Consider the following 26511-nt stretch of genomic DNA (forward strand, 5'->3'; position numbering starts at 1 on the left):
ACAGTGCGTTAACAGCACTCTGTAATTGTTTCTCGTTCAGATAAATTAAAGCAGTCGAGAAAGCGGATTTGCTTTTACGAACAGTTTATCTGGTCTTTAAGTTTTTCGAACAGATAGCTATCAGGGACTTTGACAGGGACTCGAGAAAGCGGCCCTAAAGCACACAAAATTTAGCATTCTCTCTCCAAAATGTACCATGCTTTTTCCATATTTTCTTTAAAGGTTAAACCATTTAATATTGTACTTTAATGCTTTTTCCTTCGCTCCAATAAACAATCTATAATTTTTGCGCCTTGAGTGCTCATCGAATTTTCATAACATTAGTTTTCTCTGCTGCCAATTTGGCTGCATTATCATATGTAATGACGTCGTTTCTTTGATTTCGTTTGCCTGCGCTTCGAGTTCAAACACCTTGAACAAATATTTTACTTGCCTCAGCTTTTTGGGGGCTCCAGAATCCCACAAAACCCACCTTCATTTTGCTGTTGATTTTCAAAATCGAATCTTGAATTAATCATGCGGAATAAATTTACTCTAGGTTTACTCTCAAAATGTGCCTTAAACGAGAAATAATTGTGAAAGAAAAAAGAAGAAGTAATAATAATGGTATCCATTTCTGCATTTCTCCGCGGGCTAATTGAATTAAAATTGCGATTCCATTTTAGGCCATTGCTTCATGCGTATAAATAATATTCTATTCCATTCGAATCGAATAACCAAAATCGAATGCGAAAACAGCGAAATTTATGACAGGCAGGCAAGATTTACGCTTGTGGCTTCAATTTCTGCCGGAGAGTTCAATAACTTTTCGGGGTGGATTAGAGCATAATTCCATTGTCATGGTAATTTATGAGCTTAGTTTCCATTGTTGTCACTGTTTTCGAGCCGATATTGTTGTTGTCGCTGCTCTTCCAGCTTTGCAGATATTTGCAACATTAGCGCGGAATTATGGCATCCATTACGAAGGATTCTCGCATATGTGCCTGGGTCCTATAAAAGCATTCGAATATTCCTCATATGTCGAAATGTTGATGCTGCAAATGGACCACGGCAATTACATTAAGCGTTTGCCAAATCTTCTTTTGAAAGTCCTTTAAAACTGGGTCACACTTTTCAATCGGGTGCTAAGTGGTTGATTCGTTTTTGGTAGCGAATCGTTGGTGTCAGTTTAGTGGTTTACTTATTACATATGCGCATATTTTAATGGACTAGGCTTTTTCCTGGGGGTTGGTTTGAAGAAGTTGGCGTTGATTTAATGAACGAATGAATGTTTGAGGAATGAGAAGAAATATGGTATGATTTACTTTTATTGAGCTTTACCATAAATGGAATATGTAGTTGATTTCATCATTTAATTATTATATTATAACTATTAAATGACGCACACTGGGGCGCCTAGAACAAAAAGCCTGCCAAAATGTTTTTTTTTTTTTTAAGATTTCCCAAAATGTTGCAATGCAACTTCAAAAACAATTGAATTCTCTATACACATCAAAAGGAAAGAGTGATCTGTGTTAAATGGTTCTCCCACTACAGATTTATAAAGTGGATTTTTCGAAATATAATTTTAGCCAATAAGAAAAAAAGGTATTTTTACACATCTTTGAAATTTTTCTGAAAGCGCCCAAGGGCCTAAGTCGTATATGTAACGATTGAAATTTTAAGAGCAACCAATTCTTAAAATATTAAAAAAAAAATAAAAATTTTAGATACATAATTACTATTTTTTTTTAATTTTTTAAAAGTGGTCCAAAAAAAAAGGGATTTTTTGGATATCCTTGGACGTAAAGTAGTGTTACACCCTAGATCCCCGTTTAATTCTTTTTTTAAAAAAAAGTTTAGATATTTAACTACATATTCTGAAAAAATTAGCCTGCCCTTTTGTGCCTCTTCTGAGAAAACCGCAGTTTAAGTTAGCAAGAAATGTTCATAATTTGAAATATCGTCAGCCCTGGTTCATTCGCGCGCCCTAACATCATGAAGATATTTTACTTATGTGAAGGTATTGATGAAGATAATGATAAATTAATAAACAAATTTGGGTTTAAAATTTTAAATTATGTTATTTTACTAAAAATACATATATGAAGTAAATACCGGTTTCTACCAGTTTTTTTTTGAAAATATGCTATATTTCCTTGATTGATTCTATGACATCTATAAGATATCATTGACCAATTAAAAAAAAGGTAAGCATAGAGCTAAAATGATAAATATTGACTTAATCCCAATTTATATGAACCAATATTGAAATAGAACCGAGACATTCCCCTTTGTAATAAGCGTTTATATGGCAGCTATAAGATATAGTTGACCGATTTGAATAATTTTTTTTTTCAAAAATCAAGTTAAATTAAAAAAAAATATTGGGAAACTTAGAACCCTATAAGTAATTTATTTATATTTTTTTTCTTAAAAAAACAATTTATTTTTTCTTAAAAAATTTCTACAACAAAAAAATTTCACTAAAAAAATTCACCTTATGATGTTTTTTTACATATTTAATTGCCTTCAACAATGCCCCATCAAAAGATATTCGATATAGGGCTCCGCTGATTTAAGGCAGACTTTTGGCTTTTTCGCCCCAATGTGTGACGGTTAATATTAATTATTGTTAAAATTCTGTAAAAAATAAGCTTTGGCAGCTGATCTATTGGCTTTCCTATCCCCACATCCAATGATTTGATCCACAATTAGAGCCCCTCCGTTCAGCTGTTTGTATTTGGCAGTGATATGTTTCCTCACATAATCCACCACATCCTGGGCCTCCAGTTGGGTTCCTGGTTTCTTGACCACCGAGGCAGCTGCCTCATCTCCATTCACTGGGTCCCATATCCCAAAGACACATGCCTCCACAACATTTGGCATTTCGGCAATGACACTCTCTATCTCGCTGGGATAATACATGATGTTCTGGTACTTCAGCATATCCTTTAGGCGATCGATAACAAATAGAAATCCGTCTTCGTCCATGTAGCCTAGGTCTCCGGTGTGAATCCAGTTTTCGGGGTCCAGAATTTTTTTAGTTTCCTCGACGTCCTTATAGTAGCCAGCCCATTTTTGGCCGCTATTTAAGCAGATTTCACCAACTTCATTAGGTCCTTGAGCCGCGCCTTGTTCGTTGATTATCTTGACTTTAATTCCGTTAGCAGGACGCCCCACCGAATTGGGTTTTCCGTCGAAGTTTAAGTTAACGCTTGCAGCGCAGTTTAACTCAGTTACACCGTAACAAAAGTGTAAGCAATCGCGGTCAACACGGCTACGCACTTTATGCTGAACATCCAGGGAACAGTTTGAACCTCCATAAAAGAAGTACTTCAGAGATGATAGGTCTGCCGATTCAAAATCCGGACTGTTGGCAAAGCTGGCTATATATGAGGAATTTAAAAGCAATGCATTGATCTCATATATCTCAATTATGCTGCACAACAGCTTAGGATCGAAGTCGCGGTCTGCAATAATGCTAGTTGTACTGAACACTCCAGAAACAATGGTCATCATTAGACCCGACAACCAGTCCAAGGTGCTCGTTGTATACTGAACCATCGAGCTGTCTATGGGACTGCAAAGGATACGAATTTTAATGGTAATCAACTGAAAATATTTAAGCTTACATGTTCACAATGAGCTGATGACTGTTGCTGATGGTGACTGCCTTGGGAACTCCCGACGTTCCGGAAGAACTAAGAATGGCCAGTGTCTGGTCATTACCATGTTCTAAACGGATGGGCTGGAAGTTCTCCTCCACTGGAGTGCTCAAAATATCCTGGATTCGTAGGGATCCCTTCGGATGATTCCGCATAGTAACTATCCTTACTCGGAGGTTTCTAGTGGCTGCTCGAACCTTTTCGAACTCATCTCCATCGCAGAATATCAGCCGGGGCATAGTCAGCCCGAACAGTTGCTCGATAGTCGACTCTTCATAGGCGTTGTGAAGGGCGTGGAAGGGGGTTCCGTTGAAGAAACAGGCATAAGCTACAGCCGCCAGGTGAGTGGTTTGCCTGCCCATGACTCCCACGATGTCCTCTTGTCCCAGGCCCATTTTCCGCATATAACTTGCCACTCGCTTGGCATTCATGTGAAGCTCTTCCCGGGTCAGCACACTGTCCTCCGTTACGGAGATCTGAAAGGTTAGTGGCAAATATATCAGTCTTACTTCTAAAGAACCTAAAACGAACCTGAGCGATGAGATTCGGGTGGCGTTCCATTTCCTGAAAGATTATCTCTCCGATGGACAGGTCGGGTGAAAATAAACTTTGCCTTTCGCCACCAGTCCAGATCTTCAGGTTATCATCGTAAATGCTTTCAGCCTTGTATGACTTTTCACTTGCTTTTTCATTACCCATTATGGCAAACACGGGACAATTTGCCAGATTTATAGCAAGTGTTTGTTTAATCGCAAGATCAGCTGTTATGAACAGTTTGCAATCGAATCACTTTTTCTGACCGTTCCGGACGATTGGAGAATTGCATCTAAGCTCAAATCAAAATTGCACTGGTAAATAAGTGCAGCTTAATCTTCTTCTATATTGACGTAAGAAAAAAAGAGATAACCGTCAAAGCTCAAATAAAGAGTAGTTACATAGTATTTAAAATAAGTGTATTGTACTTGTAATCAGGTGTACATACAAACTAAAGCTTATCTTATCTCTTCGAGGGTCATATTTGAAATGTATTTACTCAGTTTTATACTCATGGTGAGGTGAGTTCAGTAACAATTTTGCAGCACATTCCAACTCTATAAAGTATATAAATTCAGTCGACCTAGTTATGTCTCTCTTGTTGATATTTATGATCATATTCTCTTTTAATACGGAAGATATACATATATAACATTTTTGTAATTTTTAAAATTTCTAATAAAATTTTATAAAAATCTGGAAAAAGGATCGGAAAATAAAAGTCAATATTTATATTGAAATTTATTAGCTTTTAATACCTATACTTAAGTCAATCAAAATTAATTAGAAATGTTCAAGAAATTTATTATCAGATTTATTAGGCAAATAAAAGTACACACGAGAACACGGCCCTTTAAATTATTTTTTAAATTTAACATACATAAATAAAATCACAAATATTTCCATTTAAATGTTAGACTAAGTGAAACATACAACATATAACATCTAACACTTGTTCATAATTTGTAAAAAGTTAGCTTTTGTGGCTGCTCGGCTTGCTTTTCTATTAGCACTCTGAACAATTCGATCGACAATTAGAGCCCCTCCGTTCAGCTGTTTGTATTTGGCAGTGATATGTTTCCTCACGTAATCCACCACATCCTGGGCCTCCAGTTGGGTTCCCGGTTTCTTGACCACCGAGGCAGCTGCCTTATCTCCATTCACTGGGTCCCATATCCCAAAGACACATGCCTCCACAACATTCGGCATTTCGGCAATGACATTCTCTATCTCGCTGGGATAATACATGATTGTGCGATACTTCAGCATGTCCTTTAGGCGATCAATAACAAAAAGATAACCGTCGTCGTCCATGTAGCCGAGATCTCCAGTGTGAAACCAGTTCTGAGTGTCCTGCATATTTCTGGTTTCCTCTGGATTCTTATAGTAGCCAGACCATTTTTGACCGTTATTGAAGCAGATTTCACCAATGTTGTTAGGTCCTTGGGCCTCACCCTGTTCGTTGATAATTTTTACCTTAATGCCCTTAACCGGTCGGCCTACAGAATTGGGTTTCTCTTCGAAGTTGAAGTTCATGCATCCCGGGCTGTTTAACTCGGTTAGCGTATAACTAAAGTTAATGCATTCGGGGCTAAGACGGCTGCTCACTCTTTTCTGAGCTTCCAGTGAACAATTTGATCCACCATAAAATAAGTACTTTACGGAAGAAAGATCAGCTGTTTCGAATTCCGGGCAGTTAGCTAGCATGGCCAATTGTGAAGAACTTATGAACACCAATGAGATTCTATACTCTCTTATTAAACCACACAAGGAGCCAGGATCAAAGTCACTGTCTGAAATAATGCTCGGTGTGCCAAAGACGCCAGAATTGATGGTCATCGAGATTCCCGAAGCCCAATCCAATGTGTTTGGGTTATAGTTAACTAGGGAAGTATCCACGGCGCTGGAATGGAGTTAAATATTATGGGTAAACCTGATTTTGTTAAGTTTACTTACAGAAAGCTCGCAATAATCTGGTGACTATTGCTAATAGTAACTGCCTTTGGAAGGCCCGATGACCCAGAGGAACTAAGAATGGCCAGAGTTTGATCAGTACCCTCTTTCAAACGGACTGGCTGAAAGTTCTCCCCCACGGTAGTCCCCAAAATATCCTCAATCCGTAGTGATCCCTTCGGATGATTCCGCATAGTAACTATCTTCACTTGCAGGCTTTCAGTGGCTGCCCGAACCTTTGCAAACTCATCTCCATCGCAAAAGATTAGACGAGGTCGAGTCATTCCAAATAGTCTCTCGATTGCCGACTGTTCGTACTCAGTGTGCAGGGCATGATATGGGGTTCCATTGAAGAAACAGGCGTAAGCCAGAGCCGTCAAGTGGGTGGTGAGTCTGCCAATGATTCCCACAAATTCTCCTTGCTTCAGGCCCAAGTTTCGCATATATGTAGCCACTCGCTTCGCATTCTCGCGTAGTTCTCCCCAAGTCAACACTGTGTCCTCCGTTACGGAGATCTAAATGTTTTTCACAAAATAAATTGATTACGACTTTCGCTTAATTCACGACAAACCTGAGCTATGAGTTTTGAATGACGCTCCATTTGCCGGAAGATAATCTCTCCGATGGACAAGTCGGGGGAAAATAAACTCCGCTTTTCGCCACCACTCCAGATTTTGAGCTTATCATCATAGGTGTTTTTTGTTTTGAACGGCGATTCGCCTGCTCGAAAATCTCCCATGTTTTATAAAATCTAAAAAATTAATTTCGTTGCTTGTGCTTTCTTTATCAATTGCAGTTTCGTATAGGTTAAGTCCTCCTACAGTTGCTTTGAGAAAATAAGAGGAAAGAGCATACACGAGAAAGAGGAAAGCTTAAAAACTCGTTTTAAAAGCTCCAAATGAGGTCTTACTATGTTAATTAGTGCTGACTTGATCTTTCTTTAATCATTGTTTAGAACAAGAAAATGTAAATAAAATAACAATTTATATGTATACATATATATACCCAAGTATAAAATACAAAATACAATTAATATGGAAAAATCTTCAATTTGTTTGAATACATTTTATATTTAAATATAACATTTATAACAACTGTATTTTATAAATAAAATTTAAACTTGAATTGTACTTAATATTCATGGGAAACTACAGAGCTCAGGTTATATTATCGTTTATCCAGTCAATATGGTGAGACAGATCGCAGTACTGGTGACGATTACATGTGTGGTCGACTTTGAATTCCCCGCTAGATGCAATTCCCCGGAGTAGCCATCGATCGCCCTGATGGACCATCAGTCCTCCGCCGAAACATGGACCAGATCCTTCGCTATTTACCGAGCACAGGCTTTCCTCCTTCACTAAGTCGCTTAGACTCGGATTTGCGCGGATACAGTCCGTGGCATTGAAGATCTCCACCTCTATTACCCAAGGATACTGCTTTTCAGAGCTATCCCTATGTATTTTCCATCCCGCAAGGACTCCCGCAGTGCTCACTGTACGGCTCGCCTCCGCCGACCACAAGCAAATCGGTGCTATAATGTTGTTGAACCTACAAAATTTTTTTTTACAAAGTAAATATAATATATTGCAAAAGCAATATTCTTCTGTGGTACTTACGTGACTGGCCGTTCCATGGTGATCAGCGCGATATCCACTTTGGAATTAAGAATGGTTGTGACTTCCGGATGGGAATGCAGTCGCTTTACGTTACGCAGCTCGGTCCCTACTTCTGGGAAATTATTCAGATCATGTAGACCTAATCCGATGACCACGCTGTTCTCCTGCTTCTGGTAAACACAGTGGGCGGCGCTTATAACCACACTGGCGGAGATCAGAGTTCCCACGCACTTGAATAAAAGAGCGCCTGATTCCTTGTCATAGATGGCAGAAAGCCAGGGATATCGTCCCAGGGGGAATTTCTTGCCCTGCACAAAATGCGGAGCTATGTTGCCCTGTCTGCCGCAAACTATTGGTGATGAACGGGAACTGTCCAGTGATTCATTTTTGAGAAACTCATAGGACCGAGTGTAGTAGGTTACGTATAGAACGTCTGAGTAAGGGTTCAAACGGTATTAGGTATTTAATTTACGCTCATTCCAGATCTAAAAACTCACATTCGTCGCTCGAGCAGAGCGGCTGATCGTTGTAAGAGAGTAGCCCCAACTTGGGCAATCCATGGGTCGGACTGTGTTTGAGGGCTATCCGAAACTTATAGGGCCCGGTGCTCAATTGAGTTCCTTTCTCATCCGGATACGGTTTCAGCTGACCCACGGAGGTGTCCTGCGGATGACGAGGAGAAAGAGTGATCGGTGATCAGAGCCAATTCATTGCGACTTTCGCTGGCCAGCTCATACATACATCTTGATCACCCATCTGAGAGAAAACCAAGTCGATGCGATTGTGACCCTGCTTCAAAGTGGGCAGCGTGATCTCGCCTTGAAGACCGAGAGAACTGTTCACATATTGGAAGTATTTAGTACACGACTTCTCCGGTGGAATCTGTCCCATCGCCAAGGAGATTAGCGACGCCACGATGGCCAGCTCCATTTCCATACTTCCTGAATACTCTGAATCTTCCGAGCGTGACAAGCACCAGTTTGCAACTAAATCTAGTTGCGAGTACCGAGTATTGCTTTTTAAATCGGAAAAACTGGAAATTCCACATTTGCCGTAGCTTTAGCACTTGTAACTAAAGCTAGGAAATTCTGATGGCTTATTTAAGGGAAGAGAGATATAGAAATATGCACTCTACGAGTAACGGGTATAGCTACTGAATGCCTAAAACGATAAATTAATTGCTAGGTGAAATGATAATGAAAAAAAATGTTGAATCATTTTTAATACATTTTATATTTAACTAAAATGTTTTGGATTGAGGTCGAATGTTCAACGGATTTTATTCGCACATTTTCATTGTTCCAATAAATGCCTTTTTAAATGTTCCGTTTAATATATGTACCCAATAGGATCGCCAATACAAAGCTTAGGTTATATTTTCTTTTATCCAGTTAATATGCTGGGCCACATCGCAGTACTCTACGTATTGGTTGGAGTTGCATGAGCCGTTAGGTGCTGTTATCCAGGAAGATGCAATTCCCCGGAGTAGCCATCGATCGTCTTGTAGGACCATCAGTCCTCCGCCAGAATCGCCGTAACATGGGCCCTGCGATGCATCGCGTTTTGCTGCGCACAGCCTGGGATCTCTCCATACGATTTCATCACGAACACAGTCCTTGGGACTCAGTATCTCCACCTCCACAACCCAAGGATACTGCGACTCGGAACTGTTCTTCTTTGTTTCCCATCCCGCAATGATGCCAGCCTTGCTATACTTACCGACCGAGTTCGCAGCCCACAGGCAAATCGGTGCTATAATTTCGTTGAACCTAAAATATAACGTTTTTTTTGACAAAGTAAAATTACACAATATCCGAAATTTTTTGTCAAGGACCAACACTCTTCTACCTACGTGACTGGCCGATCCATGATGATCAGCGCGATATCCACATCGGGAATGAAGTAGTTTTCGAATTCCGGATGGGAGATCAATCGCTTTGCATTTCGCCTATTGGCCCCAATCTCCAAGTAATTACTTAGATCATGTACACCTAATCCGATGAGCACGCTGCTCTCCGACATCTTGTACACACAGTGGGCGGAACTGATGACGACACTGGCGGAGATCAGGGATCCCCCGCACTTGTAGCTTCCACTGACTGGAGCTGAATCCTTGTGAAAGATGGCAGAAAGCCAGGGATACCGACCTAGTGGGAACTTCTTTCCGCCTATAACAAACGGAGCTATGCTGCCCTGCCTTCCGCAAACACTTGATGACGAAGGTGGACGGTCCAGCGATTCATTTTTGGAAAACTCATAGAAGCGTGTGTAGTAGCTGACATATAGAGCGTCTGAATGAGGGGTTTTAAAAATGTATCTTAATTCCAATTAAAAACTCACATTCGCCGCAGAGCAGCTGATCATTGTAGGCCAGTTGCGACAGCCTAGGCTTCCTATTGCTCAGACTCTGTTTGAGGGCGATTCGGAACTTATAGGGTCCGGTGCTCCATAGAATTTCCCTTTCATCCGGGTACGGTTTCAGCTGACCCACGGATGTGTCCTGTGAAACACAAGAGGAAAAGTGATCAGTTTGTTTATCATTATCGCGCAGATCGCTGTCCAGCTCACACATACATCTTGATCACACATCTGGGAGAAAACCAAGTCGATGCGATTGTGACCCGGCTTCAAAGTGGGCAGCGTTATTTCGCCATAAATTTCCTCAGCAGTATTGTTTACATATTGAAAGTAGTTAGAGCACGAGCTCTCCGGCCGAATCTGTCCCATCGCCAAGGAGAGTAGCGATACAACTACGACCAACTCCAGACCCATATTTTTCTGAATATTCTCTACCTTCCGAATGCAACCAGCAACTGCCGGCAAATAAACCTAACTGCGGGAACAGAGAGTTGTTTCGCAACGCGTCGGGTTTTTGAGTCAGTGATCAGGAAAACTGGTAATTCCACATTTGCCGTAGCTTTAGCACCTATACCTTAAGTCATACTTTTACCTAGACTGGGAAATTCTGCTGCTTCCCATAAATATAGTAAGTAATTCAATGTTAGAATTTTATTGATAAATGCAACTTGGAACTTGTTTACACTATTACTGAAATTCTACGGGCTTTTATATCGGCTATCGCTTTAATCTTTTTATAACACCTAGCTTAGCTAGTTAGCTTAATATTTAAATTAATTGAGTTTTGAGGTGATCTCCTATTAGTGCCTCCTTCTCCCCTATAACAGATGATAATGTTACATTGTTTAGAAAAGGCTGTGAAAATTTAATTGAATTAAAAAGCGATTTTTAATTAAGTACAAATTAATTTATGGCTTGGCATTTTTTCTCTGTTAAAATTATGAGCTCAACGAATATTATCGTTTATCCATTTAATATACTTGGACAAATCGCAGAACAGTACATACTCGCTAAGGTCACAGTTTAATCCAGAGCGTTTTGAAAGCAATACAATGCCCCGGAGTAGCCATCGCTCGTCCTTCAAGACCATCAGTCCTACGCCAGACTCGCCGACACATCCAAGCTGTGCTCCATTCCTAGTTTCCACGCAAAGAGTTTGCTCCGGCAGCGTAAGGCCTTTAAAATTCCTGGCACAGACCTCGGGACTGGCTATCTCCACCTCCACAACCCAGGGGTAGTCCTTATTGGACACAGTCTCCGTGGATTCCCAGCCAGCAACGATGCCATGTGTGCTCTGCATACGGCTTGCCTCCTCCGTCCACAAGCAAATTGGAGATATATTTTTGGTGAACCTAGGAAACACATATAGAAAGATTTTTGACAGTATAAAACAAGACAGTGCCTGGACCATAAAATACCCGTCACAGTTTTAATACTTTTTGGTTGTGTAAAACTGATCAATTATCAATTTAAAACAAATTCAAAATAAGCGCTATAAAGATTATAGCGTTGTAATCGAAGGTTCATATTTACATACATGACTGGCCGCTCCATTGTGATCAGTGCGATATCAGCTTCGTTAAAACCATTGTTTTTGACTCCCGGATGGAAAAGCAATCGCTTCACATTTCGAGTCTCAGCTCCATCCTCTCCGTATTTATCCAGAACATGAATACCCAGTCCGATAACCACGCTCTTCTTCGTTATGTTGTGCACACAGTGGCCGGCACTGATGACAACACTGGCCGAGATCAGGGTTGCCACGCACTGAAAGCTTAGAGTACCGGATTCCTTTATAAAGATGGCAGAAAGCCAGGGATACCGACCCGGGGGAAAACTCCTGCCTTGAGAAATATACGGGCCCATGTTGCCCCGTTTGCCGCAAACTTTTGGTGATACAGGAATACGTTCCAGCGATCCATTTTTGAAAAACTCATAGGAACGAGTATGGTAGCTGACATATAGAACGTCTGAAAGGTTAAGATAATTATAATAATGGATTGCAATTGCAATTAAATACTCACATTCGCCGCAGAGCAGCTGATTATTGTGGGCGAGCTGCGACAATTTGGGCTTTCCATTGGCCACGCTCGGACTAAGAAAAATCCGGAACTTATAGGGTCCCGTTCTCCATTGAATTTCTTTTTCATCCGGATACGGTTTCAGTTGACCCACAAAAAAGTCCTGCGGAAATGGAAGGAGAGGCAGTGATCAGCGTCAATGAATTGCGAAAATTGGTGGTCAGCACCTACATCTTGATCACCCATCTGGGAGAAAACCAAGTCGATGCGATTGTGACCCTGCTTCAAAGTGGGCAACGTGATCTCACCCTGGAATTCCTCAGCAGTATTGTTTACATATTGAAAGTATTTAGAGCACGAGTTCTCCGGCCGAATCTGTCCCATCGCCAAGGAGAGTAGCGATACTCCGACGACCAACTTCAGACCCATATTTTTCTGAATTTTCTCTACCTTCCGAATGCAACCAGCAACTGGCGGCAAATAAACCTAACTGCGGGAATAGAGAGTTGTTTCGCAACGCGTCGGGTTTTTGAGTCAGTGATCGGGAAAACTGGAAATTCCACATTTGCCGTAGCTTTAGCTCTTATATCTTAGGTCATACTTAGTCTAGGAAACTCTGCTTCTTTCCATAATGGATACGAACCAAGCGTAAATCGATCTAGTTGCGACCCTTCGCCAAAGTGGGCAGCGTGGTCTCGCCTTGGACTTCATCGGCACTACCGTTTACATACTGGAAGTACTTAGGACACGAGCTCTCCGGCAGAGTCTGACCCATTGCCAAGGAGATTAGCGATACAATGACAACATTCGCACCCATATCTTTTTAGAATTCTCGATCGGTTAATTGAAATTGATGGCCGGCCCTACGGGCTTTCGAGCAGCCAACTTGAAATTCCACATCTCCTAAAATACTAAAAATTATTCTTTTATATAAGCCAGAAAATTCTTTATAATATGTTATAATAAGTTCCTAAATTTGCTTGTATTTTTTATTCAAGTTCAAAGTATGTTATGGTATGGAATTTTTTTCTCGGTAAATACACTCATAGCTAATTAGGTGCTATCCACTAATATTATCGTTTATCCAGTTAATATACTTGGACAAATCGCAGTACGGTACATACTCGTTAAAGTCACACTCTAGGCGTTTCACTAGCACTATGCCCCGGAGTAGCCATCGATCTCCCTGCAAGACCATCAGTCCTACACCGTGGTCGCCGACACATGCCCCACTGCGGTGTCCCGCGCACAAAGTTCTATTCGAAAGCGAAAGCGCCGTAAAAGCCAAGGCACAGACTTCGGGACTGGCTATATCCACCTGCACAACCCAGGGATTATCATATTTGGAGCTAGTTAATTCCCAACCCGCAACGATGCCATGGGTGCTTTCCATTCTGCTCGCCTCCTCCGTCCACAGGCAAATTGGCGATATTTTTTGGTTAAACCTAAGAAAACACAGACAATGTTTTAACAGTGCAAAAATATCACAATTGTGATTTTATTCTTTTAGACGTTTCTTATTGAGTGAAAGGGTATATTCATTTTGTTAGAAAGTATGAAGCGCTAAAATAAGTTACTTAAATGCTTATTAAAAAAAAAACAAGAGAGAACGCTATAGTCGAGTGCCCCGACTATCAGATACCCGTTACTCAGCTAAAGGGAGTCCGAATGAGATGGAGATAAAAACTTTGATCCGCCGTAACTTTTTAACGAATGGTCCGATTTAAAAAATGAACTCCTAGAATCTGCATTCAAAATGTCAATCTTCTAGCTTTTATAGTTTCCGAGATTTCAGCGTTCATACGGACAGACAGACAGACGGACATGGCTATATCGACTCGGCTGGTGACCCTGATCAAGAATATATATACTTTATAGGGTCGGAAATGCTTCCTTCTAGCTGTTACATACTTTTGCACGAATACAATATACCCGTTTACTCTACGAGTAACGGGTATAAAAATAACACGAAATTTAATATTATGTAGTATGTAATTACATGGGAATGATAAGCTTCAGCTGGCTGAAATTGGCTTCCTCCTTTTGTTTTTTTCATAGTTTTAGTATTATATGGTTTATAATACTTTACTTTAGAGTGGAATATGAGTAACTACGAGAAACTACTTATGGAGTAACTACTAAACTGGCGTCTATTTATTATTAATGCATTATAGGCAGAATCAATTTTAAGTTACAACACTGATTTATACATACGTCACTGGCCGCTCCATGGTGATCAGCACGATATCCGCTTCGTTAAAAGAATCGTTCTTAACATCCGGATGCAAGAGCAATCGCTTCACGCTTCGAGTCTCGGATCCATCATTTCCGAAGCTATCCAGATTATGAAGACCGAGTCCGATGAACACGTCGAACTCCGTCTTCAGATGCACACAGTGTGCGGCACTGATGACAATACTGGCGGAGATCAGGGTTGCCACGCACTCGAAGCTTAGAGTATTTTCTTCCTTTAGAAAGATGGCCGATAGCCAGGGATATCGACCCAGTGGGAAATTCTTGCCCCCTATAACAAACGGAGCTATGCTGCCCTGCCTTCCGCAAACATTTGGTGACAAAGGGGAACGGTCCAGCGATCCATTTTTGAAAAACTCATAGAAGCGAGTCTGGTAGCTGGCATAAAGAACGTCTATAAGAAGGTTTAGGTAATTTTAAGAGTGTATCTTAATTCCAAATAAAAGCTCACATTCGCCGCAGAGCAACTGATCATTGTAGACGAGTTGCGACAACTTGGGTTTTTCATTGGCCACGCTCGGACTAATAGTAATCCGGAACTTATAGGGTCCGGTTCTCCATTGAATTTCTTTTTCATCTGGATACGGTTTCAGCTGACCCACGAAAAAGTCCTGCGGGAATGAGGGAAGAGGGAGTGATCAGTGTCAATAAATTGCAAAAATCATACATACATCTTGATCACCCGTCTGAGAGAAAAGCAAATCGATGCGATTGTGACCCTGTTTCAAAGTGGGCAGCGTGATCTCTCCCTGAATTTCCTCGGCAGTAACGTTTACATATCGGAAATATTTAGAACACGAGCTCTCCGGCCGAATCTGTCCCATCGCCAACGAGATTAGCGATAAAATGACAACTAACTCCAGATTCATATCTTTATGAATTTTTCGATCGGTTAAAGCAATTGATTCCGCAAGTGACAAGCAACAACGAGCAAATAACACTGATTGCATGTATCGGATTGCGTGTAGTGTTCATAGTTTAAATAGAATCTCAACGAGTTTTTCAGTCACTTGGCGTCGGTTTTAGTGAGAAGTTCTCACTGAGAACTGGAAGTTCTCCCTCTATTGCTCTCCATTAAAAGTCTGACAGACTTTTTATTGTAATTGTGCAAAGATCTGAGATTCGAGATCCGATCAAGTGTTCTCGAATTTTATAAAAATTGGTTGCAATTTGATGCGAACAAATCAAAAAATAAGAAGATTCTTTTTCTGAGTGTTCGTTTTCTATAATAATTATTATTGATTATAATCAATTTTAATATTTTTGTTTACTTATGCAGTGATTAATTGCCAAGGCTGTTTTTGGGTCCCGCTGATAATCCGATTGCTGGAAATCATCCCATAACAAAACACTCAAAAAGATATCGGAAGGTATTTCCGCAAATGGTCAGCTGGGCACACCCAGAGAAATGTGGGACTATTTTTTAGGTAACGTATGACCTAAAAAATTTAAATAGACTAAAATTTCAGATTTAGGTAATGGGTTACCTAAAAATATTAGCATGTGGACTATGTTCCTACTTTTTAGGTAAAGCTAAAGAGATTTTTATAGGCCATCGTAACCTTCAAATTGGTCCATAAGACCTAAAATTTAGGAATAATTTAAAGTCGATTATCACTCACAACTTAATACAAATATTGGTCCCTAATATTAATAAACAAATTATTCGGTTTTTTAAGTTTAATGTTAAAAAATTTATTAGACTTTTCTTAAAGCTAGTGATGGAAAAGTTTCAATATATAAAATCAATACCTACGTGGACTATTTTCCTACTTTTAAGGTAATAGTGCCCTATTCTAAAAATAGAATTCGCCTGAGCCCCTTGAAGCAGGCTTTGGTTTTGCCGCATGGCCTTCAAGTAGTTCCGTAGACCAGAGGCTAGCCTATTGGACTCTCGCGCAGAAGACCCGGGATCGATTCCCACCGAGGACAAAATAAAGTGATTGTTTTTTCAGAAAGATAAAATATTTGCTTTTCCGAATAATACAATATAAGCAATTAAAATAATCAAATATGTTACTATCAATAGTAAAAATCCTAGCTTTTTTTTAAATACCTAATATTTAGGTAATTCTGACCTAAAAATCTAGTCCACTAGCCATTTTTTTAGGTAACCATTACCAGAAATAAATTCAAGACTGCGTACAAAATATAGTCCACATGGACAACATTTTAGGTAATGCATGGCCTTGGCGCGTTTTTCTGGCCATATTTCCTAAAATTTTAGGTAATTAGGCCCCTTTTTAGTCCATTTTGTTTTCTGGGTGCAGCTTGGTGGAATACCCACCACCCACTACCCACAAGATTATGATAATAGGCATCACTGAAAGAGAGGATTATGGTCTTGGAAAACAAGTGGATTAAGGGGTTGACAATTGGGGGAATGTCCTTTGTGGAATTTGGCTTTTGCGTTTTGCATTTGTTTTTACGATTATGAGCGACATGGATGGATCGGCATCAGAATCATTCCGTTCTGCCTTCTATTCCACTGTCCCCCTCAACCAACAGGGGACTAATAAGTAAAATGTGTTTTTCAAACATTGATTCTGGTCAGTAGTGCGTGGTGAGTGGGTGCAGACATGAAACACCCCCTTTTCGAGTCGACAACATTTGTCATACGGCCAAGACAGCCTCAACAGTTGTTGGCGATTATCATTTTGACAGTTGCTTCTCGCTTCGCTTTTGTTTCAGTTCCCTTGGCTGCGTTTTGAGCCTTGATTTATGCATTTTTAAGCGGTTCACTTATTGTTTCTGCGCACAAATATGGCCGTGTATCTCGGTATCTGCAAGATACACAGCCCTTTCCGCGTAATTTGTTGATTTATTGCGAGGCATCTTCATTAAGCACTGGCTTCCGCTTTTTTCGGCCAAAACCACCTTCAAACCACCTTCTCGTAGCGCCCATAATTCGCTTTCATTATCATTATCCTGCCGGCATTGTCCTTCGTCTCGTTTGTCATGCTCGGTGCGTCTGCTTAAGTTTTCGCACGCTCCAACGCCTCGGCATCCTTGGCTTCCTTGGCGCAGCCTTCTACTCGTCGTTGTAGCTGTGGAAATTGAATTGAAAACGTGCTGAAGCGTTAAATGCTCTTGTGTCAACTGTTCCCAATCCCCGCGTCCCCCTGTCCCACCCGAAGTGTCCTTCTGTCCATCACTTTTCGTCCTGTGTGTGGCGACATATGAGAATTGGTAACCTCAGCACAAGCTGCTTCCCTCCGCTCCTCTCTGTCCCCCAGAAAGTTCCCGGCCAAGTGGCACGAGCAAGCGTCGCATAATTAATTCGAAATTGCATCCGTAAAGGATTTTCAAGTTTCGGTGGTCGAAACTAACCTGAAAGAGCTTTGGGGATTTACTGAAAATCTGTTTTCCTATATGTTGGGTATTTACAATTTAGTTTTGGATCCTAACGAAAAAGTTAAGTACATTTTTTCAGTGCGGGTAAAGGGTCAGTTAATGAACCGGAGAATTTAAAAACTAGATAAATTTACCCTTTAAGTAAGTTGGATTTCTGGAATGGGCCGCAAGGAGAAACAATTAAATGATATCCATAATACCTATTTTCTTTCTTTTAAGTTGATATTAATCACAAATGGCGGAATTAAACAGAAAAGGAGGAATTTAAACTGTCAAAATAATCGATAAGATGTATCGATTTATCGAACCGTTGGCGTACATTTACATTTGCTTTACATTTCGAAATATTTTACATTACATTATACATTGTAATGACCCAAAAGTTCCAAGTATGACCGCATTGGGCGTTTTGGCGCCATATACATGTCAACTTAGAATAAATGGGCGACATCTAGCGATTGTAGACTGAACTTGTCGATTTATGGGAGAGGGAGAATGAGGTATTTATATACCACCAAAAATACCTATTGTGTTAGTTAATTTTGTTAATTTTTATGATATTTAAGATAACTATTATTATATCTTATTATTATTATTAGCTAACGAGAGAGATTGGTGCTACCAGACCAGGAAGAAGAAATGGCGCCTTAATTAAAAAATTTACATTATTTAGCTATAATATAGCCATATAATAAGAAATAAGGGCTTAGATAGTTTCATCTCATAAATAACTTAAAGAAATATCGACTACACTAGTGATCTTGCTCAAGAATATATAAGTGTGCTTTATAACGCTACCTTTTATCTGATTCTGCACAACAAATACCATACAATAGTTAATACCTTCGTTTCTGATCGTTAAATTTAAAAACTATATCTTAGATTGGTATGGAAGTACCATTCCGAATCTTTTATCTTAATCCTTCTATACAACCAAATGTGGAAGAAGCCACTAGAAAGTCAAGTTCTGCCATAGCCCAATGTAAAATATAATAATGAATATGATATAATGATCTTAAGTTTAAAAAAGCCTGACAAGCCCCCAAATTAATATGAAAAATCTTTTGAACTCATCACCAAAAAATTAAATATTTTCGGATTTGCGCCAGCTGCAAGGAACTACACCAACCTGTCTTTATGGCGGTTTCTGTGTTTATGTTGCTGGCGGGAAGCGCGAAATGTCGCCAAAGGAAGGTCCTCGGACGGTCACGGGACTGGGACAAGGCGACAGGAAAGAAATAGACAAAATGCAAACTTTAGTAGTTTTTGGCGCCGCGGTTCCTGTAAGTCGGCTACAAATGCGCAGACAATCGCACAAACGCAACCCTTTCCTTTATCCTTTATCCTTTCTGCTCCTGATGATGATGATGATTATGTTGTATCCTTGCTGTTGGGAGACAGTTTCAGTGATTTTTCCCTGCACTTTGGCTATGCTGGCATTTTTATGTGGCCGGAGAGAATGGATGGCAGGGGTAAATGGAAGTGTCTTGGCAAAATATTTGCATCCGCCTCAATGGACAAATTTGCGTATTTATGAAAAGAACAGATTGAAAATGTGCCCCGGCCATCTTCTTGTTCTCTCCATGTCAGCAATTCGAATTTAAATAGAATTTTCAGTGCAGTTCAGGACGCAATTAAAGCGGTCAGTTGTTCCTTTTTTATGAGCTGCCCTGTAAATATGCAGTAAATACACTTGGCTCGCAGCCAGAAAGGCGACAATGTCCTTTGGCTACTGGCCACTGGTCACTGCGCCATGACCACCGCTCTTCACTCTTCGAATGGGCATTACAAACGCCTGTCAACGGTTCGAAAAAATAGATTGCATTGTCTGCCAAGCGAAGGATGCCGCAAGATGTCCTTTTGGAGAGGTGCGTGGGTTCACTCCTTTCATCTCTTCTTTCTAGTAAGTAAGTCTTTTAAGTTCAGTGACTTGGAAAATGCGCAGCCACACGTCGGCCTCGAATAGTTAAATATGGTCTCATATGCAAGTTACTTCATCGGAATGCATGAGAAATTGATTCAGTAAATATTGCAGCTCAGTCAAGTGGATAAATAACTGAGAATATATAGGAAGCCCAGCCAAAATCTATTTAAGTCCCTTAATTCACTTTTGTGATTTAAAATGAAAGGTCATGTGAACAATTAAGCATTCATTATGATTTTTGTTGTCTAACAAGTAAAAGTAAGAAATTTTAAAATAGTTTTAACTATTGGTTTATATATTTAATACCCAATTATAATTTAAAATAGGTATAATTATTTTCATCCGAAAACTACAGTACTTAGTCTATGGGCAAACTTATGTGGAATTTTTATGAAGCAGACATTAACTTAAAAGTTGTCAAAATACCATAAAAATTAATATTTTCTCTTTTAAAAATATTATTATTGTTCAAAGCTTACCAGAATATTACCGAATAAAGCGTAAGCCCTCTTCTTGATATTTGGATAAATCACTCTCCTTAAATATTTAGACAAATAATCTCACTCTCCATATTTGTATTAAGCCCATCACCGCTTGTATCCCTTTAACCCGGCCAAAAAGTAATGCCCACTACACCTTTTATCTGTGAAGGCATCGCGCTCCTGCTGCTGCTGCCTCCTCCCCATCAAGTGGGCGTGCCTTGGGCGGGCCATAAACAACCTCTCACGGTTTCTGCTCCTCGGTTCCCAACAATCCGCGGCTAATCGCCAGGCTACTACCACTTGAAGAAGCTGCCGCCGAAGTTGGCTGGCTGGCTGGCTGGCTGATGATGATGATGGCCGAGAACAAAGTCAGAGGTTAAGCACGTGCGCATCACTGTGGGCATAGGGCATTTGGTATCCTGGTTTGAGCCAGGTTCCTCGGTTCCTTGGTAACTTTGGCTACGTTACCGCCTCCTCTCTCGCTGCTTTATGGGCAGCTCCTCTCGTTCGTTTTGGCCCCGCTTTGGGCCAATTATAACTATAACCTTGGCCTGCTGCCGCCATATCTCACATTTTTTAGTACGTGGCCGGGTCGGCAAATGATGAAGATGATCATTTCTTTTGCTCTGCAGCCTCTTGCCCTTACCAGAGTCTCTTCTTTTAGCCAGACTCGGTCTCGGGTTGGGGCCAACGAAAAAGAGTTGGCCTGGCGCTTGGCAAAATTTATAAACGCGCACAGCGAACACCTCGCCACACGTTGGGGCGTCTCTACTTCGATGTCGGCCCTCCTCTGACCCGCCAAACACTCCTCCTCCTCCTGTTGGCCTGACTTCTTGGCCAACTCAACGACCTGGTAATTTATGATTAATGCCGGGCAGCCGCTGTCGTCGAAGATGTTGCTGCTGCCGCTGCCTCTGATATTGTTGTTGTTGTTATTGCTTTTTGGGGCAAAAATCGGAGCGTACCATTTTTGGCAACCCTCCTGTTGTGTCTTATTACGATTGGCATCCCAGAAAGGTACTTGTGTCCATGTCAGCACTGAGAAAAACAGAGTAAAAATGTACTGGGACTAAAAATAAAAATCTAAAAAAAAAATGTTTAAATTGAGCTGCAACTAAAATAATAACAATAGCTATCACCTTAAAATTATTTTATTTTTATTTTAAATTTTTATTCAAATTGGAAATGCTAAGAATTCTTTTTAACTTACAAGTGTTTTTCAAAGAGAAGAAACTAATAAAGATTTTACACATACTCCACAATTTTTTAGATGTAAAATATTCTTCTAAATTTCAGTAACTTTTGTAAAAATGCTAGACTTAAAAAATTTTTTTTTGTAAATTCTCTTATAACTGCTTTCAAGAAATTATAGTTTCCAGTATATTTGTGGGCGGCAGGAGCAGCTACCCAGAGGTGAACTCATGTCAACGCTTCGCTGAGTTCGCCGGGCATTTCACTCGTATTTCTTTATTTTTTTTTTAAACAATTTTTTTTGTTTTGTGTGGAATGGGCTGGGATGGGATTTGGATGGAGATGGGGTGGATAAAATGCACTTCCTGCTGGCGGCCAAGTCGGTGCCGAGGAGCTTAATTAAAGAGCGGCGGCGCTCATTTGACTGGGCCCGAGAGGCTTCCTGGAAATCAAAGAAACAAACTCGCTAAATATTTCAGTTAACGCTTTGGTGGTCTTGGCCTATAATTTGCTGCTGTTGCTGCTTCTGCTGCTGTTGCTGCTGGTATAGAAATCATCACATCTGATGCCGACGCTGACGGGTTTTGTATAAACAAGTCGAAGTCAGCTCTCAATCATAAATGAATCATGCGCAAATTATATGGCCAAGACTGGCTCCGATCTGATCTGGAGTTTTCAGTGTGAGTTTGAGTCTGGACATGGAGATGGAGCCTGGAGAGATGGCAGGACACGCAGCTTTTGCTGGCGCTGCTTAATAAACAATCATCAGCAACAACAACATTCGAAGTGAGATCAAGATGAAGATGAGGATGAAGATGAGAGGTAGGTTAACAACGCCAACGCCAAACCGTCGGCCATGTGATAATGATGATTTCACAACCAATTAAGCGTTGAAAGCCAAACACCGCCAGCAGAAATTTGAGGTTAATCCTTTAGCTGCTGCAATTTTCGGGGCCAGCGAAACGTGAGCAACACCAAAGGCACACCAGCAACACCAGCAACATCTATACAACACAACACAACACAACACCGATGAAGATCTGAGATGGCGATGGAGATGGCGTTGATGTTGATGCAGGCGGCTTCAATCAGCAGAAACTGCGGCGTCTGTCGGCTTGTTAAGTGGAGTGTTGGAGTTTGTCGGGTCGGCAAACGCCACGGGAAATTATGGTGGCCAAACTTCCCAGACCGCAACTAATTTAACCAAAGTGCGAATTGGAGGAGTCGTCTTCGTCTCCATCGTCGTCGCAATCGGAATCGCAGTGAGTTTCTGCTGCACAGTCGCATTCGTATTCGGATTCGCATTCGCAGTTGGAGTCGGAGTTGAGCTGAAGTTGAGCCGAAAGCGAAGCGAAATGGCCAGACAAACCGAAAACAGACCGCAACAAAGCAGCCGCGACTTTGAGGATGTGGGACCTGGGATCCGAGACCTAAAACCTGGTACGATTTACCCTTGTTAGGAGGCCCGGGCCCTGAGAATTATGAGCGTCTGCTGCCAAGCTGCGAATTTGTGAAGCGTGATGAGCGCATGGCTCTGGGATTGCGATCCCAGCTGGATGTGCCAGGCTTTACTGTATGTGCAACACGCGATCCTCAGCTTGCAGCACTTGAAATTAACTCATAAAATATACATTATCATAGCTGAAACCGCGACTCTTGCTGTGACTGCCGCAGTGCGGACTGTTTCATGTTGTGTCTGCCCGCAGTCTGGCTATAAGTCTGCAGATCTGGATGGGATCGGATCGACTGGGTATGGTATCTACTAGCTAGAAGCTAGTAGCTGGGAGCATGTCGTGTTCTAGTCTGCCTTTTTGGCGCTTTCGTGTGGCACCTGTCGCTGCCGCCGCTGATTGGCCCCGGCCAGCAGCGATCATCATCAGCTGGTGGTACTGGAACTACCTGCTGCCTACTGCCTCTACTTGCCAATTGCCTTAACAGATTTGTGTGCAATTAGCCAGGCAGTCGCCATGGGAGCATCGGCTGACCACGGGGGACAAAAGGGAGGAATGCCGAGGAACGGGGCACTTGGAACCTAAAACTTGCAACCCGGCAAATGACATGCCGGCCGGCCAAGTGCAGTCGAGCATAATGGCAAATAAAGATCGGGCGGACCGATAGTTCAGCTAGGCGGTGTCCATAAACTTGCAACTGATTTTGACGCCCCAAAAGAGGGATCGCAGTGGAGTACGGGGCAACCTGAAATGGAGAGTGAGTCTACATAAGCAGGAGGAGTGGGAAGTAACACACCTACGAATTTGATTAAGTTGTACTCGTTGAAAGCTTAATTTCCAATTCAAAGATTTCATAAAATAGCCAAAGAGTTTGATTTAAAAAGTTTACAAATTTATTATATGTATAAAACACGTTTTTTAAGAAATTTGTTTTAAAATAACAGAATATTGTTAAAATTTTGTAGCATACTTCTGCGAAATTAGTTTTCAAATAATTTCAATTACTTAAACTTAATATTATTAGAAATTTCTTTGCAATATATATTTTTTTTAAATTTAAAAAGAATTCAGTTTATAAATATGAATCTTAAAATTTGTTCAAGTTACTAAAAATTTTGTTTTCACTTTTACCAATATTTACCAATCAAAATATTTCCCTTTTATTTGGGGACTGTGGGAACCTTTACAAATTTGCCTGGCACCGCCATCCCTTTTGTTTTCCTCCCCCGACGCCGCGTCGTCCTTTTCGCTCACGTCTACGTGTAGCGCACTTATGCACAATTATGGCTTTATTGTCTAAACTTGGGCACATCTATTTAAAGCCATGCTCGCCGGCAGCAGCCAACTGCGATCGGATCCATAGAGCGTTGCATTTTCGGTTTGGCCTTTAATGCGCCGCCATCGCCGCCTGCGCAGCTCCTGGCCATTCCGGTCCTCCTCCTGCTCCTTCTCCACCTTCTCTACCTTATCCTTGCAATTCGTCCGTCTGTGTTGGCTTCATTGTTTTCTTGGCGGCCCTTCGTCATCGTCAGTAGCTACGCTTTGTACACTGTGCAAAAATAGTACGGAAATTCGCCACCATTTTGCATTTTTTAATCCTATATACATTTAAAGGACTTAAGTTATAAATCACTAATATATGTTTATATGTTGGTCATTTCTTTAAAAGTTTTGCAATGAAAATTAAGTTTGGATATATAAATCTTACTCATTTATTTAAGTCATAAAAACAAAATACTAAAAACAATTCTTTAAAATTCTAAATAAAATTACAAAAGTTATACTATAGCGCAGTTTTAAGGATTTGGTAATAGTTTATTTCAGGTTTGAATTAGTTGTGAATTTTTCTTAGTGTCCTCTGTTTCCCAAGGCATCATCGTCTGTGACTGTTTCGGTTTCTGTTTCTGCAAATGCTCCCAAGTCGCAACTTTCAGCTCCCAGTGCCAACTTGCAAGCAAAAGCAGCGGCTCCGACTCCCGGACGAATTAACTTGTTTTGGTATAAACGGCGGCTATTTTGTAAGTTCATAAAGGATAAATTGCCAATTTTGGGATTTGAACTGGCCAACGTTTTGCGTGTCTGTCCCTGCCGCGTCTCTCCCCCATTGCCATTACCATTCCCATAGCCGAAGCCCATCCCAATGCCCAATACCCAATACCCATACCCCATACCCATATCCATCCCATCATTGGGCCTGCCCCATTCGTCGGTGCTATATTGAGTTTTCAATCTTTTGTTGACTTGATGTGGCCACCGATCGACTGGCAGTCGGAGTTCGAGTATTCGAGTACGAGTATCAGTCCGTGTTTGCGTGGAGTCTTCAGGGAAAACTGGCAGCCAACCTTGAGTTGCTTATTTAAGGCAGTTCGTCAATTTCAGCCGTCTCAGCCCGAGCTTTAGCCCGGGCTGAGAGACAATGGCCGGGCCGAAAGCCAAGCAAAACGCTAGCCACTGTGGCGGGGCAGTCTGTCCGGGACTGTGGCGGCGCAAAATGAAACAAAACCAATTAAAAATGTTTCGTTGCACCCAAAAACGAAGATTCGCTGGCCGCTGGCAGGGAGTTTGGGGGTGGGGAAAGGTGCATGAGGGAGAACTTTCAGCACTGAGAAAAATGCAGCTTCTTTGGGTACTAAATAAAAAAAATAAAGGAGTTCAAATGGAATAAAAATGGTTAAATTCAAGATTTTCAATATTGCCCTTGTAACACTCTTTATCTATATTATTTTTACATATCTTGAGTAAAAGTAGCCTTTTAAAAGATTGCTTTAAAACTCGTTAAAATAACTCTCCCATTTCAACTATTAATGATTAAGAACTGAGATTTATCAAAGTTTAAATTAAATTAAAAGAATATCATTAAATATAAATACTTCCGATTTTATCTTATAGGTGTATCTATGCCCCCTATATCATCCACAAATATGTAAATATGTAATGAATATTTAATAAATATTTCAAAAATAAACATAAGAGAGATTTTATTAAATTAAAGAATATTTACGATTTTATTTTATAGATGTTCTTTGCCAAGGGCTTATTTCTTGTTAACAAATCTAGGTATTTCCTGTAAGAACTCTTCTTTACGCTTCTTTTTAAAGTCTCTTTAATTTCTTCAGATTTTCATTGGATTTTCTTTGGTAATCTTAATCATTTAAAACAGGGTTTTTCTCTCAGTGCCTGGCTTTGGTTGTGACTGTGACTGCGCTGGTGGCACTGCCAGAGGAGTATCTGTTTCTGTGGCCACTGAGCGCCACTGGGTGAGTTCTACTTGGAGTTGCTCCTGCTGTTGATTGTCTTGCAGATATGCAAGTTCAGGCCTCGAGAGGTAAGTAAGGGTAGAGTGGGGCGAGGAAGGGGGTGGCTCAACGCCGGCGCACTACCTACACGGTGGCAGGCTAACAAAAAGCGACAACAACTACATTTTTTGGTCTCAGCCTGCTGGCTCACACACACACAGCGAGTAAGAGACATTCTTCTGGGTCTCAGGTCTTCATTTTTAATGAAATTCTTAACAAGGCGCACAAAATGCAGCGCCGTCGACGTCGACCGCACCGCGTTGTCCAACTAACTAACCAAATCGCAGTCGTCGCAGCAAGTTAAGTGAAGTGACCGCCCGCCTGCCCCTTTTTGGGGCACAAAGGATGGAGGATGGTTGGTCTGGGAGATGGGAAGCTGAGAAGCTGGGAGCTGGAAGCTAAGAAACTGAAAACTGGGAGCTTGGGGA

General features: G+C 40.9%; 7 protein-coding genes across 8 annotated transcripts; all 7 read right to left on the minus strand.

Annotated features, from left to right (window-relative positions):
• Nucleotides 1-2483: 2483 nt before the first annotated feature.
• Nucleotides 2484-4459, minus strand: LOC108067741 (luciferin 4-monooxygenase). The gene is made up of 3 exons (XM_017156918.3): nucleotides 4179-4459; nucleotides 3615-4123; nucleotides 2484-3562 (listed from the first exon to the last, which is right to left on the minus strand). The coding sequence occupies exons 1-3, from the start codon at nucleotides 4344-4346 to the stop codon at nucleotides 2605-2607; spliced, it is 1635 nt and encodes a 544-aa protein (XP_017012407.2). The 5' UTR covers nucleotides 4347-4459; the 3' UTR covers nucleotides 2484-2604.
• A 501-nt stretch (nucleotides 4460-4960) lies between these two features.
• LOC108067740 (luciferin 4-monooxygenase-like) lies at nucleotides 4961-6955 on the minus strand. The gene is made up of 3 exons (XM_017156917.3): nucleotides 6706-6955; nucleotides 6138-6649; nucleotides 4961-6084 (listed from the first exon to the last, which is right to left on the minus strand). Exons 1-3 carry the CDS (start codon nucleotides 6871-6873, stop codon nucleotides 5127-5129), a joined length of 1638 nt encoding a protein of 545 aa, XP_017012406.2. The 5' UTR covers nucleotides 6874-6955; the 3' UTR covers nucleotides 4961-5126.
• A 229-nt stretch (nucleotides 6956-7184) lies between these two features.
• LOC108067743 (serine protease gd-like) lies at nucleotides 7185-8763 on the minus strand. The gene is made up of 4 exons (XM_070215255.1): nucleotides 8495-8763; nucleotides 8251-8416; nucleotides 7754-8186; nucleotides 7185-7685 (listed from the first exon to the last, which is right to left on the minus strand). Exons 1-4 carry the CDS (start codon nucleotides 8687-8689, stop codon nucleotides 7292-7294), a joined length of 1188 nt encoding a protein of 395 aa, XP_070071356.1. The 5' UTR covers nucleotides 8690-8763; the 3' UTR covers nucleotides 7185-7291.
• A 194-nt stretch (nucleotides 8764-8957) lies between these two features.
• Nucleotides 8958-11258, minus strand: LOC108067744 (chymotrypsin-1-like). Of its 2 annotated transcripts, none has more exons than XM_017156921.3 (5): nucleotides 11119-11258; nucleotides 10328-10586; nucleotides 10094-10253; nucleotides 9606-10044; nucleotides 8958-9522 (listed from the first exon to the last, which is right to left on the minus strand). In XM_017156921.3, exons 2-5 carry the CDS (start codon nucleotides 10523-10525, stop codon nucleotides 9120-9122), a joined length of 1200 nt encoding a protein of 399 aa, XP_017012410.2. In that variant the 5' UTR covers nucleotides 10526-10586; nucleotides 11119-11258; the 3' UTR covers nucleotides 8958-9119. The 2 variants fall into 2 exon arrangements, with proteins under 2 accessions (XP_017012410.2, XP_070071355.1); XM_070215254.1 differs by having other exon boundaries at nucleotides 9390-9522; nucleotides 9602-10044.
• LOC138912878 (haptoglobin-related protein-like) lies at nucleotides 11058-11411 on the minus strand. Its single transcript, XM_070214477.1, has one exon. The coding sequence runs from the start codon at nucleotides 11409-11411 to the stop codon at nucleotides 11058-11060; it is 354 nt and encodes a 117-aa protein (XP_070070578.1).
• Nucleotides 11412-11575: 164 nt separating this feature from the next.
• On the minus strand, nucleotides 11576-12561 carry LOC123002340 (clotting factor B-like). Its single transcript, XM_017156924.3, has 3 exons — nucleotides 12364-12561; nucleotides 12136-12295; nucleotides 11576-12081 (listed from the first exon to the last, which is right to left on the minus strand). The coding sequence occupies exons 1-3, from the start codon at nucleotides 12559-12561 to the stop codon at nucleotides 11576-11578; spliced, it is 864 nt and encodes a 287-aa protein (XP_017012413.3).
• A 546-nt stretch (nucleotides 12562-13107) lies between these two features.
• Nucleotides 13108-15311, minus strand: LOC108067745 (chymotrypsin-like protease CTRL-1). The gene is made up of 4 exons (XM_017156925.3): nucleotides 15057-15311; nucleotides 14837-14996; nucleotides 14347-14779; nucleotides 13108-13577 (listed from the first exon to the last, which is right to left on the minus strand). Exons 1-4 carry the CDS (start codon nucleotides 15252-15254, stop codon nucleotides 13193-13195), a joined length of 1176 nt encoding a protein of 391 aa, XP_017012414.2. The 5' UTR covers nucleotides 15255-15311; the 3' UTR covers nucleotides 13108-13192.
• Between the last annotated feature and the right edge of the window lie 11200 nt (nucleotides 15312-26511).

This window comes from Drosophila takahashii, chromosome 3L, assembly GCF_030179915.1.
Source record: "Drosophila takahashii strain IR98-3 E-12201 chromosome 3L, DtakHiC1v2, whole genome shotgun sequence".
Classification (NCBI taxonomy): Eukaryota; Metazoa; Arthropoda; class Insecta; order Diptera; family Drosophilidae; genus Drosophila; species Drosophila takahashii.